The following is a 15,246-nucleotide window of genomic DNA, read 5'->3' as shown; positions in this document are numbered from 1 at the left end:
ACCATCTAGTGTATAAAGCTCCGTGTAAAATTGTTTAAAAACCTCTCTGATCTGTTCAGCTTCCTTAATCCTAACTCCCTGGGAATTATTGATCTCCTTGATATCAGCCATCCCATCCCTTTGCCTGGCTCGCACAGCCAATATGTGACCCACTCTTTCACTAAGTTCATATGCCTTTTCTTTATTTGCTATGTACCTCTCAACTGTCTTTTTCGCCATCCCGTCCATAGCTTCGGCTTTAAGACCAACTATTTTCAATAATATCTGATCGATTGGAGAGTGTGTATGTATGGCTGAAAAAAGTGCTTCCTCTGCTTCCATGATTAATTTATTAGCTTGTTCAGCTTTTGCCTTCAACTTTCTTTGAACCTTAATAACATAACTCAGGGTTTCCCCTCTTATTCCAGCTTTAAAAGCGTCCCACACTATCCCTGGTGATGATGTACCCCTGTTTATCCCCCAGTATTCCTTGATCCAATTACTCATTCTTTCCCTGTAGCCCTGATCCTGAAGCAGCGTTCTATCAAAAGTCCATTGTCTTAGCTCTTTATTTCTCCTTTGCCCAACTATTACAGTTAAGACTAACAGACTATGATCTGAGATAATCCTTGGTTCCCTATCAATTCTTGCTCTATCTATCAGTCCTCTCGTAATTAAAAAATAATCCAACCTAACCATTATCAGATGAGGGGCTGAGAAAAAGGTGCTCCCATCTGGGTTTGGGTGTCATTTGAACCACGGATCTTCCAACGAGTTATTCATTACCATATCTGCTAAGGCTCTATAAGTCCTCTTTTTCCTCCCTGAGTGTTTCCTACCAGGATCTAAAAAACTACTGTCTGCATCGTGTATATTCAAATCACCGCAGAATATAATGCGTTCCGTCCATTGCGCCAGTTCTATGTCTAAAAATTGAAAAATATCTGGATCATCTCCTGTGGATCCGTAAACCGAGACAACCGTAATGGTTTCCCCCCTGAACAATAGTTCTGCTATAGCCCATCTACCCCACTGATCCTCCTTCTTCCACTTAACCTGCGTATCATGTCTCCTACCCAGAATCGCCACCCCTCTCGTCTTTGTGTTTTGGTTAGTTTTCGCTAATACATTAAAACCAAGCTGATCTAGTAAATAAGCCTTAGTACCTTCAATGTGTGTTTCCTGAAGGCACACTAAGTCCTGATTTAATGATTTTAGCAGGGCAGCAGTTTTAAGCCTTTTATTTAGCTCGTTTAGTCCACAGATGTTTATTGAGACTATCCTACAAGCCATTATAATTCATACTTTTTCCTACTTTCTGTATATACCTGTGCCGGCAATATTCAATAAGCTTCATTGTTTCCTTACCTACAGTTTTTATTACTACACTATTGTATAACTTGTCCCACAAATCTTCATTTGCTCTCCTACGTGTACTGTGCTTGCAACCACCTCCTAAGTGCATGTCTTCCCCCCCCCACCACCCCCCTTCCCCCCTCTGCCCCCCTCCCCTTTGGATCCCACCCCCCCTTGCTACTGGCAAATAGGTCAATCCTGACCTATGTGTAGCCCCTGTAGTCTGCAGAGTCACTACTCTCTCCTATCCTGATCCCTCATCTGTTAGATATATCTATGTGTACTTTTTTTTGACATTACCACTTACGGGGTTTTTAGTGGGCTGTTTGTTGGGGTTTTCGGTGGAGTTCTGGCTCTACTCTCCTTTCCTTTGTCTAACTCCGTGGTCTCTGCAAGACACTCCCCCGCTTTTATCTCAGACGTGAACATCTTGGTGTACCCCTTCCTAATGACTTTCAGTCTTGCCGGGAACAACAGATAAGCTTGCTTTTGGAAGGGTACTATCATCTGCCTTAACTTCCACCTCCTTTTCACGGTGACGTGGCAGAAATCTGGTCTGGCAAAGAATGTGTTTCCGTCAGCTGTCTTTCTGGAGTCTGGTCTGGCTTGATCAATTATTTCTTGCCTTGCTAAAAAGTTCCCTAGAAAGACCAGCATTGCTCTTGGTAGTGCATTCTCTTGCCCCCCACGATTTTTTCTTACGAACAGAGGATATCTTTGGGCTCTTTGCACTTCTAGATCCCAGTTCCATTTTGATTCTGGAAAGGCTTCTTTTAATACTTTAACCACATATCCTCTAGGATCCTGTCCCTCCCGCCCTTCCTCAAGTCCCAAAAGTCTTACGTTGTTCCGCCCTTGGCGGTTTTCGAAATCTTCTAGCTTCCATTGTAGGTCTTCCACTACCTTTCCTTGTTCCATTTTAAAAGTCTGCCATTCTGTTACCTCATCTTCCACTCTGCTAGTCCTTTCTTCAACTTGAGTTACTCTCACCTCAACCTCCTCCTGCTTTCTATTTACTCTTCTGAGAGAAGCTTGAAGTTTTTTTGTGTCTCTTTTGGCTCTTCGGCTTTCTGCTCTGGCCTCGGACTGCATCTGCTTCAGAGTTCCAAACAACATTTCAAGAGTTACATTTTGAGGTTTTGACCTCCCGTCATTTTCTCCCTCACCCTGATCATTTTCCTTGTAAGTCTCTGACGTAGCAGAATAGTCCCACGACAATTTCTTATTCATACTACTTCTGGACCCTCTTCCGTCTCTTCTGACTCCCACTCTCTTTTTCTTCTTGGTCGCTAGATCCCTGGAGTCCTTACTTGTGGCTGAGCCGGAAGACTGATCTGTGCAACTCCCCTCTTCCTCATTTTCGGGTTCACTAATGTCTGTTGTATCTGAGCCCTCATTGACTGAAAAAAATTCAGGAGAACCTCCCCTCATGCCTCTGTCTTCTCTGCCACCCTTACCATTGTCCCGGTCATACTCAAGCTCTTGCTGATCTCCCAGGCTCTGGGTACTCCCCCAGCTCAGGTCGGAGTGTTGCAAAGTTTTGTTATTTAATCCTATCTCCACATTTAGCAGCGCGTCTAACATTTGGATGTTATTGTGCCTCTCCAGCTGCTCTAGCGCTTTACCTTCTGAGTCAGCTTCCTCTGTTCCCCCCTCGCTCACCTTCTTGGCAGCGGTGCTCTGCTACGCTTGCTGCATGCTATCTCCCGCAGCATTCAGTGGTTGCCCAGCAACCGGGTCCTCAACGCTTGCGTCCTCGCGGTCTGCTGTTTCTTCGGCGCCCGCGTTCAGCCCGGCTGAAAGCCGCGGAGCTCCTGTTTCAATCTGCGTTACCGATGGAAGTCCGCTCACTCCCCCAGATTGCCGAGGGTCGACCGCCTGCAACTGAACCAGCGGGGGTGCTTTGGAGATAAAGGATTCCCGTAAGGTCGACTGCCGCATCTGCTCCTTTGCGGTCACCATTTGCACGCAATGGGTTTTCCCTTCTGGGTCCAGTGTTGGCTCCCTTGCAGCCTTGCTCGCTGCTAAGCGGGTCTCTGGTTTTGCCTCGATCTTCTTTTCTTGTCTTTCAGTTTTTCTGAGCAGGGCGCTCTTAGTGGATCGGTTAAGATGCTCCGTTTGTTTTTTGGCAACAGTGGCTGGTACTTTTGGGATTGCTCCTTCTCTTGCTGCGGAGCCTTTGATCGACCCAGATAATACTGATTTGTCTTTTTCCTTATCTTTGTCCTTATCCAGCTTACTTCTTTGCGACATTTTAGGGGGTACTTTAGCACCGTTAATTAAACTTCTCCAAAAGCTAAACATTGTTACCCCCGCCTTAGTTGAAATTCTCCTCAGTAAGCCTGGCCTGAATACTCCTGCCGTGATACGAGATAACAGTCCAGCCAGGACCCACACCCCCGTATTCACGAGTCCATTCCCATCCTAGGATAGGAGAGAGGAGAATAAGCGACTTTCCTCTACAGAGCTACGGCGGCCATCTTGCCTCCTCGAATTTATGAACTTGTTAAGGAATTAATTTTTTATAATGAATGTTATCTGATTTTCTTATCTTGGTGAAATACATAATGAAAATGAAATTGTAATCTTGATGTTGATGAATAAAAAAATATTAAAAAAAAAAAAAGGAATTAGCATTTACAAAACCATGAAAATTCACTGAAAAAACCATAGGTTATAGACCATATATAGTTAGGAAATTAGCATTTACAAAACCTTATTTTACTCACACAAAACCATTGAAATTCGCATATATAGTTAGTTGCACTAACTATATATCGCGCACCCGCAATCCACTGCTGATCATGTCACATATTACATCATTCATGACATGGTCAGTGACATCACTGATGACATCACTGATGACATCACTGATGACATCTCAAATGACATCACTAATGACATCACTGATGACATCTCATTTGACATTACTGATCACATCACTGATGACATCATTCATGTGATAATACGATGAACCTCTTCAGACTCTAAAATAACCTTAGATACACTCAGTGTAAACTGACACTCACAGACTCACAGAATAAAAGCTTGCTTTTATTCTGGATACAGCAGACCTGTTTCGGCGTTAGCTTTTATCACATGCTCCCAGAAATGCATGCAGAAATATATATATCACAATTTACTCTGATTCTCGTTCCCAATGCACCGGAACACCCCATATATATATGATAAATAAGAAGAATAGAACCTCAAATGTTGATTATAATCATGCATAAGTGTAAAAATGTATGCCTAAGTCATATTTTCATTTTAGGAGACTTCTTTGAAGATCCATTTCCAGAAGCTGATTTATACATCTTTGGTCGGGTCTTCCATGACTGGAATGATGACAAGTGCCTGCAACTTTTATCAAAAGTTTATAATTCCTGCAAACCAGGTACTATATTTTTCCTTTCAATTCCATGTATAAATTCAAGTTATCAAATGCAATTGAAAAGGGATGAACGAAAAAAAAATTAGGTCATTGATCTAGTTTTGGCTATTTTTGTTGAAGATAATGAAAATGTGCTGGGTGTAAATTTATCAAATGTACCAACCATGGCCACCAACAGATGACAGTGTATGAATCATTGTTCCACCATAAAGCTCACTAAAAAATGCCATATGACTATATTATTGTGGACAAAAATACCAAAAGCACAAAACTATGTGGACCAAGTCAAGTCATATTATTTTTATGCTGCTATATCAAAGTTTAAAATTTTGTCCACTTTAATGGTGTTTCCTATTATTATTTTATTGTATTGCTTTATGTTTTTGTTTTATTGTTTATGCTATTCTGAAATTAATTTTATTTTAATATTAATGTCAGGTAGCTATACATTTATGACCTGTTCGGTTTTGTGGCGTGTTGGGTGGGACATGCTTTTTTAAGTATGTATTCATTTGATGAGCAACTTGTTAATCGTGTTATATATGTTAATTGTAATTTAATTGTTTACATTTGTAATACGTTTTTTTAATTAACTAATAAACTTTTATTTTGTGGTATTGGATTCTTACTGGGGATTGGGTGGGCATTTTTTAATAATAGTACATTTATTATTTTTAATTGGTTAATTTGTTGATTATGTTATAACTTTTCATTTTAAAAAATTTCATTTTACTTTTTTTAATGTATTGAATTGTAAGTTCAAGTTAGATTTTTGGTTGGGAATATTGACTAGGGAGAAATTGTTGAGTTTTAAATTTAAAAATTAGATGTAGTGTAAATGGAAGTGAGCAAATCTTTTAAGTATAATACTTTAAACACAATGTTAAACCCTCAATATGTATATTATGTAAATACGTTGTTAAGTTTTAAACATAACATTTTTTTTATAAATAATTACTTTATGGCAGATTATTTTTAAAACTTTATTTGCATGTTTCAAATATAATACAAAAAGTCAACGGGCTACATACATTTCATATCAAAACTGACTATAGTATGGTTCAGGCAAAATAAAAATCTTTATGACACAGCATGTATATAAGAAACAATTTATAGCAGACATGTGTAGGACCTGAATCATAAAAAAGACAATGTCTTCCAGCAGTGCATGCATGGTGTTTAACCATGTAGCATCAGACCCTAATCTCAGTGTGTCAGGGATTAATGTGAGTCGTCATCTATGGATAACAAATATTCCCTAAGAGGTTACCAGATATCCTTGGGCCTTAGGAAAGGGGGTTGCAGCTCGGCCGGCTTCACTGGTGGAGTCACAATATACCATGCGATCGAGCCATGCCTTTAAAGTGGTGCTGGTCACGCTTCCTCAGTGCATCCCCACTTCTCTTTTGGTTAACAGTAGTGCTATAGCTGTGTACCTACAAACTGGTTCAGTGATATCCGCTACATAGCCCAGTAGTGCCATAAGGTGATCTGAGTGTAGTGTGATGTGGGTCATTAAGGAGAGGCAGTCGAATATCACACTCCAGTAGGCCCCAATAAGCGGGAACATCCATTTAAGGCTTTGAATGTATTGCATTTCGGGCAGTTGAAGATCCTCAGAGGGTCTATTTTAGCAAGTTTACAAGGTGTTATTTAGGCCCAGTGTAGGAACTTAAATTGTAGTTGTTTGTGTCAATGGTTTGGGGAAACAAACCCAATCTGTGCCCAACAGTAATACCATTATTTGTCAGTTAGTTCCCGACCCAAGTCTCTTTCCCATTGTACCCTGGTCTTCTCATCATGAGAAGGCTGTAGCGACATGCAGGCCTTAAAAGTTTGGAGATCAATCTCCCCCCAAGGCTGATATCAATAGGGTCAATGGGGAAACGTTGTCAGGAGCAATGGGAAATGAGGGAATACAGGCACAGAAATTGGCATGTAGGTGACACATGAGAAAAAGATCCATCTGTGTAGCCTAGGATAATCGAACATCATCAGTGTGGGAAATTGCATGACCATTAGGGAAGAGATCTCCCATCATGTGTACGTACATTTTCAGAACATGTATTGCACCACAGGTTCAATGGTAAGAGGGATCCATGTATTGTTCAGGCCTGAAAGTAGTGAAGAATTTAGGGGGCCTGTTCCAAATAGGCAGGTTAGTTTCTTCCATGCCAAGCATGTGGTGGACAGTGTCTGTATATCTTGTGTGTCAAGTTTGATTCCTCACGGTAATACAGCAGATAGCAGAATGTCCTCAGCTTGGTCTTTTTCAGGTACGGAATAAGAAAGTCTAGCATCTGAGTAAAAATAGTGGGAGGCAAACTGCCTCTGCGACGCTAGATAAAACATTTGAAAGTCAGGAACACCAAAGCCACCTCTGTCATAAGGGAGCACAAGTATGTATCCCATCGGATATGTGGCAGCCGATCCCTCCATATAAGTCGCAGCAAAAGACCCCAAAGTGTGTGAAAAAATGAGTTATGCATGGGGATTGGGATGTTTAAAACAGATACAAAAAATGTGGAAGCACATTTTAATTATTGCTATCCAACCCACCATGGAAAGGGGGAGTCCGATCCCATCTTTCAACCTGTACCGTGTGTTTATCGGCAACCAGCCCATAATTCTGACTGATCACCTGCTCTTTATCCCCGTGATGTATTATACCAAGATATTTAGTGATCTTGTCACACCACTAGATATGGAATTCAGACAGTGTTGCTGAGGTGGAGTCGGTTAGAGGAAACAGTTCAGATTTCGCCCAGTTGATATGGAGGCCTGAAAATACCCCAAACCTGACAATCTTCCTAATAACAGGAGCAAGACTGTGGGCGGGTTGGCGAAGGAATAGAAAGATATCATCTGTGTACATGGAGTTGAGGAGAGGGCCATGTTTGAAACAGAGGCCAGGGTGCAAATGTTTTTCTTGCAATTGGCACACCAACGGGTCCATGGCACTGATGAAAAGTAAGGGCAACAGTGGGCATCCCTGTTGTTTACCCCTAGCATTTTGACCTAATGTGTAATTGAACTATTCACCCAGACCCAGGCCATTGATTGGGAGTATAGGAGAGCTTGATCAGTGCTATGAAACCGCCAAAGTTCTGCAGTGCTGCCCAAAGGAACAGCAACTCCAAGAAGTCATAGCTTTTTTGGCATCAAGCAGGGCGATAGCTGCGGGGACCTCTAATGGAACTCCGGTAAGGACGGCTAATACCTCGCAAAGGCTGTAAGATATAGATCTGTGAGGGGCAAACACTGATTAGATTGGGGAGATGATCTGGTCCAGAAGTAATGCCAGCCATATGGATATTATTTTAGCTAAGATTTGTTAGCAACATTTATCTAAGATAGGGGTCTATAGGAGGCACACAAATGTGGGTTTGTGCATTGTTTTAATAAAAGTGTAATTACTGCTTCACATAATGTGGGTGGCAGACCTCTGACCTCCAGGGCCTCAGCATACATATCCTAAAGATGGAGAATGAGAATGGACTGATATGTTTTATGAAAAATAGCCAAGAGAACCTCAAGGCCTTTGAGTTGTCTGGTGAATCGATAGCTTGCGCAGCTTCCTCAGCTGAGAAGGGCTCACTTAAAAATTGATGCTGCGCATCTGTGATCCATGGCATTGTGACCCCATTCAGGTATTCAGCTCCGGCAATCTCATCCCCCACAAGTTTAGTGGAGTGCAACCATTCATAATAAATGAACAGTGAGTGCAACGGTCTTAGTGACCCTACTATTATTGTCTAGTATTAATTCTGGTATAGAATCAGGGCCTCGGTGCGGATGGAGGAGGAACGCCGGAGTATGTCCTGGGTGTTCACCCTCTCTATATCTGTGGGCTCAGGCAAATTTGCCCAAGTGGATCACTTCCCTTTCTGCCAGGGCACAAAATGTATTCATCAATACTGATTTAAGGTGTAAATTGGTACTTCCAGGTGGCTGCTCGCTGAGCCTATCCAAGATCTTCAGCTCATACTCCACACATTTAATACTATTGCGGGTGTCGCAGGGGACAACTGCATGCTTCAAGATACATTTATCCCGAATGTATGCTTCGAAAGCGTCCCATTAAGTGGCCTGTCGTGACACCGATCATCTGTTTAAGTCAAAGTATTCCAATCTGGCATCTCTGAACACCGCATCGATCTCTAAATTCAGAGTGAAACACTGCATCCATAAGAGCACGATCTTTTCTCAAGACCACAGCCAAACTGAATATTAAAAGTTGGTTTAGGTCTGTCCTTCCCCAGCAGAATGGTGTTGGCATCGAATCTGCTCATGATGGATGAGAGATTGTAAAAGAAGGCAGGATCATCAATATTAGTGGCACATACATTCACAAGGAGTAGTATGTGGTCAACTAAGCTCCCAGTGAGAACCAAGTATCAGCCTTATGTACGTGACTAGCATGGAAATAGAAGGAGACACTGTGCTAGATGAGGGTGCAAACTCCCCTCGAATTGGTACTGTAGCCAGAGAAGTGCCTGTGCAACCCCCAGGATTAGGCAAACACAGGAAAATCTTTTGGGGGAAGGGGTGTCTCTTGGAGGAAGGTGATTTTTGCCCCGTGTCTATTAAGGTATGCCAGCACCTGCTTACTTTTTCAAGAATTGTTTAATGCCTGAATGTTCTATGTCAGACATGTGATCTCAGCTAGTGGGCCCACCCTGTGATTGTATCTACTGTAATAAAGGGTTTATTGGCATGGTAGCAGTGTTTACATGTGTAGGTGTTTATAAGTGTGAGTCAGGAAGGAGAAAGGAACAGCACAAACAATCCCCAATATGAATAATCACCCACCTCCCACCGCCCACACAGAGCAACCCTTGCTCAGTGAATCCCTGAAGAATCAAGAAACTAACATAAATCCCAATAAACATAATATTATACCCCATGGGGGGCAACGCTCAGGCCATCGGAGCCCTGTGAAAATGTAACTGCTATAGGGAAATGGTTAAACACAGACAGCTATTGAGTCAGTCAGTCCAAGCCAGAACAAACAAGGCAGGCTATGCAGGATATAACCAAGCAGCCATCCAAGTAACGTGTCGATGTGAGTTCAGAGGCAGAGAGTTAGCCAGGAGGAAAGTGATCCGTGTCTTGAGAGTTCTGCATGGTATCCAACATACGGTCTGGAGTGGACTGCAGGGATACCGTGTTACTGGGCTTCAGTGACTTGCAAAAGTGAACGCCTCCCACAGAGTCAAAGATTCGTACCTTTCCCTCGACATCCACCCTGAGCCTAGCTGTGTATAGCATTCCATATTTGAAGTTTTTTTGCAGAGTAGTGCTTTAACATATTTACATTTGTAGTGTGCCTCCTGCACCATCAGTGTGAAAATGGGGTACAAAGAAATGGCAGAGCCCTACTACTGCAGGGAGCCCTGCTCCCGAGCCAATCTGAGTGCTGTATCCCTGTCTCTACAATTCAGTAAGTGTGTGATTATGGAACTAGAGGGTGCCTCATTGTGGGAGCCTAGGACCCAGCAATCTGTGCGCACTCTCCCTACAAAAGTATCTGTGAAGTTTTTACACTCAAATAAATCAATAAGGAGCTGCTCTGCAAAATGGTCTGGACGTCCCATATGTGTAGACCCTGCAATACCTGTAATGTAAATATTGTTCATGAATGATCTTGCTTCAAGATATTCGTTCTTAATGTGGACAGTCTTGAGGACTCGCTCTAGTTTGTCTAGATGTTTCGTGAGGAATGTGGTGCCATCTTCTAAACCCACTGTCCTCTCCTCCACTCCATCCAGGCGAGTCCTGTTGAGCCACATATTCCTCAGGACGCCTGTTGCATGTTCCTCTGCAGTGTACTCAGATCCTCTCTCCTATGTGTCAGATGTAGATTTGAGCCTGTTGGACTGCCTGGTTCTTTCAAATGGGAGCATTTGCTGTTTAGGGTCTCCCTTACCCATATTGATGATTAGGCATGAAATTAGGGAACAGCCACCGACAAATAACGTACGACCATGGCAGAGACACAAATGCGTAAATTTTACTGCAGCGTTCAGATGCTGCAGAAAGATGAGTGGCTCATAAGTGGAATCACAGGAGGAAGTGGGGCGAAGATGCACCCCACACCGGACGCACAGCTTTAGGTGCAACATACTGATGCCAAAAGTAGTTCAAGTTCATCAATTTTTATTTTCTTTGAAGTTATTCCATCCATTACGTTGTTCATGGTTTATCAGTCACATGTTGGACAAACTATGTTCACATTTAAACACCTTAATGCTAAAGACATGCCATAACGAGCCTTGTTCTGTAGCCTGGAATGTTACATAGATATTCTTCGATTAGATCATTTCCGTCACCCAATGCATTTCGTGCCTTTCTTTGCACTTCGTCAGGGGTTCACTACAATTATTAAAAAACATGACTATTAGGTTATATCTAATATCTCTTATATCTATATCCTTGAATGCTGTTTTCTTGGCGGCGTGGATCAGCTGGTGGTGCTTCCGGGTGGCAAGCTTGAAGGAGGTCCTGTTGTCCGGTGTAGGTTCCCTTCTCCAGACTTTCTCGAGGGCTCGGCAGTTCTTCTTGGAGCTCTTGAGTTCGTCGGTGAACCACGGGGCTTTCTTGCTGCCGGGTCTGCTGGGCGGGGTCCTCAGCGGGGCGAGCTCGTCCGCGCAGATGCTGATCCACTTCGTGAGGTTGTCGGCGGCCTGGCTGGGGTCCGCTGAGCTGGCAGGAGGGTGGTTACCGGGTTGAAAATGTTTTAAGGATCGGTAAAGTTTGAAAGTATTTTGGGGACTGACTGGTAAGGAGTGCAAAGTGAACGATGGGCATTTAGAAAATGTTATTTATTAACATGAATTTCAGCTGGCAAAACGTTGATTATGAGCTTTAAGTTACAAACTAGTTCATCTGACACGAGGTCTATTTGTTGCATAATTTGATAAATCATAGTCATTTTGAGATATAACCTAATAGTCATGTTTTTTAATAATTGTAGTGAACCCCTGACGAAGTGCAAAGAAAGGCACGAAATGCATTGGGTGACGGAAATGATCTAATCGAAGAATATCTATGTAACATTCCAGGCTACAGAACAAGGCTCGTTATGGCATGTCTTTAGCATTAAGGTGTTTAAATGTGAACATAGTTTGTCCAACATGTGACTGATAAACCATGAACAACGTAATGGATGGAATAACTTCAAAGAAAATAAAAATTGATGAACTTGAACTACTTTTGGCATCAGTATGTTGCACCTAAAGCTGTGCGTCCGGTGTGGGGTGCATCTTCGCCCCACTTCCTCCTGTGATTCTTCAATTCACGTGGTTGGGCAGTCCACGGTTCCGGGCCAGCACGCTAAACAAAGAAAAAATGACCGTTTACCTAACATGAAAGAATTGGTGTGCACTCTGTCACTATTTTTGTGGCTCATAAGTGGCACATCCAATTCCCTATTATGATCGCAGATCTCCACCAAATCTCAGGGCCCGATAGGTTGAGTAGCAGAGGAGTCAGGCAATGTTTGGCACACGGCATGCACTGATGGGGAGGGACGGTCACAGCAATAGTGCTGTGGATGATGATCCATGCAGCATCCACCCTCCTCACCTATCGTATCGTAGGTCCAAACTTCAGGACAGCAGTCAACATCCACATGCAGATCATGCCACCCACCAGAACTGCCAGGTAGCATTGATTCGCACTCACAGCCAGTAGTGATGTCAATGGAAGTCCGGAGACACCGTGGTAGGGATCAGAGTCCCAAGCTCCATCTCCTCAGGGCCTGCACCTTCTGCTCGTGGCTGCTCATGCTCACCACACAGCATCTCTAACAGGAGCTGGCCTCCGATCACAGGGAGCCACAAACGTGTGTCCCCGCCAGCAGATGGTCCTTGCTGTTGCAAAGTGGGTTGTGACAGGCCCAGCAGGGCTCAATCACCCCGTCATCAGGCTCATGTTCTTGCTCCTGTTGCAGCAGGGCCTCTGAGGAGAGCTGGGCCATGTCTGTGCCACTACTGGTCTGTCACCAGCACCGCCCACATCATGGTGGAAAGCACATTGTTGATCATCCCATGGGATATGCAGGTGGTGTTGATCACCGCATGGGACATGCAGGTGGTTCTGGCTATGAGGGATGCAAATAGATAAGATTACACCTGTGGAACCACCATTGTAAGCTTATCAATGTTGTAGAACATTTTAGGACCCTAGTGTAATTTTCACAATTCATGCCCTTATATAGGTATAAATAACCATGTCCATATATAGGCATAGCAATCATAACCATATTTAGGTATAGCTCTTGCAGTCCAAATACGGCATGGCTACTTCCACTAGTTCCAAAAATCCACAACGATTTCTTGGAAAACTCAGCTTCAGCAGCTAGGGACTTCCCCTTGCTTGAATATTTATTTATCCAAGAACTCATGGAGTTTTCAAAGAACTGATACTCTTTGATGATGTTATTATGTCCACCTTTACGTCAATCTCAGCACCTTCAAGGTATAAATATGCCCACACTTGCCTTAGCAAACACACAGTGGTTTGGAGCAGTTCGACTATCTACTTGCTACAGCAAGTGCCGAAGGAAGCCGACCCTCCAGCAGACGCACTGAGAGAGACTCTGTCTTTTCTCTGGCCGAGAAATCCAGCTCCAGTGTTTCCAAGCTACCCTTGTGGGTTGTTGGGAAATCAAGTCCTGAGACTGACCTCCTTCATTCTAAAACCAAGGTACGGAGCTGATCAGACCCTAAGAGAAATCTTGGATAGACTCGGCAAAAAGAATACTAGATTTAGGCTACACCTCACTTACTTCTTCCCTCGTACTAGACTCAGGTTAGGTACATCGGGGTAGGCGTATTTTAGAAGCACCAGTTGAGTACTTTTTAGCCTTTGTTATTTATGTATGTATTTATCTCTGGTCTAGGAACCATACACTGCTTTTACAGTATTATTTTATCCTACTCTTCTTACTGTACGCATTATACTTTTCAACAAGTCTTACTATTTTAGCAGTTCATTTCTTCTGCATGAGAAAGAAGACTGTTGAATAAATACATTTATTGAAAACGCCCGTCTCTCTATTTCTCTGCACCTCTGGTGAAACGAAGCATGCAAGAATGACTGAGTAAAATATCTATCTATTGTTTCCACAGCTCTGAAGATCCGTTTTCTCTTGGGGAAACAAAGTTGTCATGTTTATGCGGTTGTCAGAAACTAAATCTCTTCTTGTGAATTCAAGAATGTTTCTAGTGACCTCTGGGCTAGCTGGCACTCACAATTAAGTCTAATATATTCAATAGCGACCTAGTAGACATAAGTCCTACGTCACATCTATAGGATATATTATTCCAATGCGCAGAGCCTTTTGGGAATATAGGAACTACACTACATCGAGGCCAGAGCTTCAGCGTCGTGCAGCAATCTTGGATGCCAGCGTAGTCATGCCCAACTTTATGTCCTAGCTAATCTTTGCAATGTATGTGAGCTTTATTGGTGAGTTTGAGAAATTATGTTTTTTTATTACATTGAATAATATTTTTTAGCTTAATATTTCAGTTTATTTACATTTTTTAATGACTTCTTGAAATGTTTTTTATATGTGAAAGAACAATAGTTTCTTTTTGTTTTTTTAAATATTTTTAAGGAGTTAAATACATTGTTTCAGAGTAGTGAATGTGACCATCAAATAAATACTCTTTCAGCAATGATTGTCAGACTGGAGTTAGAATAATACATCTGACCACTCCCTCGCCAAACTATTCACTCTCCCAAAAGTGTGTTTGACTGGAGTTAGAATAATAAATCTGATTTGTCTCCCTCTAATTTATGCACTTACAATAATGTATCTTAGATTTGAGATAAATTAGTAAATCTGACCCGTAATTTATACTGTTTTCGCAATGCTTGCCTAGACTGTATTTAGAATTGTAAATCTGATTCCTCCCAAACACACCTACTTTCCCTAGTATCAATTGGACTAGAGTTAAAATAAAAAATTCTCCTCCACCAATGTATATACTTTCTATAATGATTGTCAGCCTGAAGATAGAGTAGTAAATATGACCCCGCCTCATGTATAACTTCTCCAATGCTTGTTGGAATTAGAACTGTAAATCTGTCACCCCACCCAATCCAATAGTAAACTTTATTCAATCTATCGAGATAGACCGTAAAAGTACAGAAGAATAAAAAGTTACAATACAATACAAGATGATAAAAGTGATTTCCATTACGTTAAAAAAATCTGTACAGTTACAATTTAAAATCTAGAAAATTAAGGCAAATTAAGATTTCAGTTAGCAATTTGCTATCCATTTTGAACTACCCAGATTCCACTTTAAATCATCATTTAAAAGTAACAAACAACATTATATACTTAGTACAATATGGCTCCTCAACACCGGCCAAATTAAATACCAACATAAGAAACAATCCTTGTCATTGACCAGGGCAAACAAATAAAATGGTCACAGCCGGAATCTGAGGACACTAGCGGATAGACTAATTGCAGCTTGACCAGAGCCTAACTGCACACC

The 15,246-nt window shown here is 42.2% G+C and overlaps 1 protein-coding gene across 4 annotated transcripts in view; it reads left to right on the top strand.

Annotated features, from left to right (window-relative positions):
* The window catches only part of LOC147698086 (acetylserotonin O-methyltransferase-like), a 1,112,510-nt gene that overhangs the window by 1,029,645 nt on the left and 67,619 nt on the right, over positions 1-15,246 (top strand). For all 4 annotated transcript variants that reach the window (XM_086934758.1, XM_086934760.1, XM_086934761.1 and 1 more), the window contains one exon: positions 4,610-4,732. In XM_086934758.1, the coding sequence (XP_086790884.1) occupies positions 4,610-4,732 (123 nt within the window). The remainder of the gene's footprint in view (positions 1-4,609; positions 4,733-15,246) is intronic.

Source organism: Lissotriton vulgaris, chromosome 8, assembly GCF_964263255.1.
Source record: "Lissotriton vulgaris chromosome 8, aLisVul1.2, whole genome shotgun sequence".
NCBI classification, from domain to species: Eukaryota; Metazoa; Chordata; class Amphibia; order Caudata; family Salamandridae; genus Lissotriton; species Lissotriton vulgaris.
The sequence above is the reverse complement of the archived record's forward strand: the minus strand, read 5'-3'. Positions and strand labels throughout refer to the sequence as shown.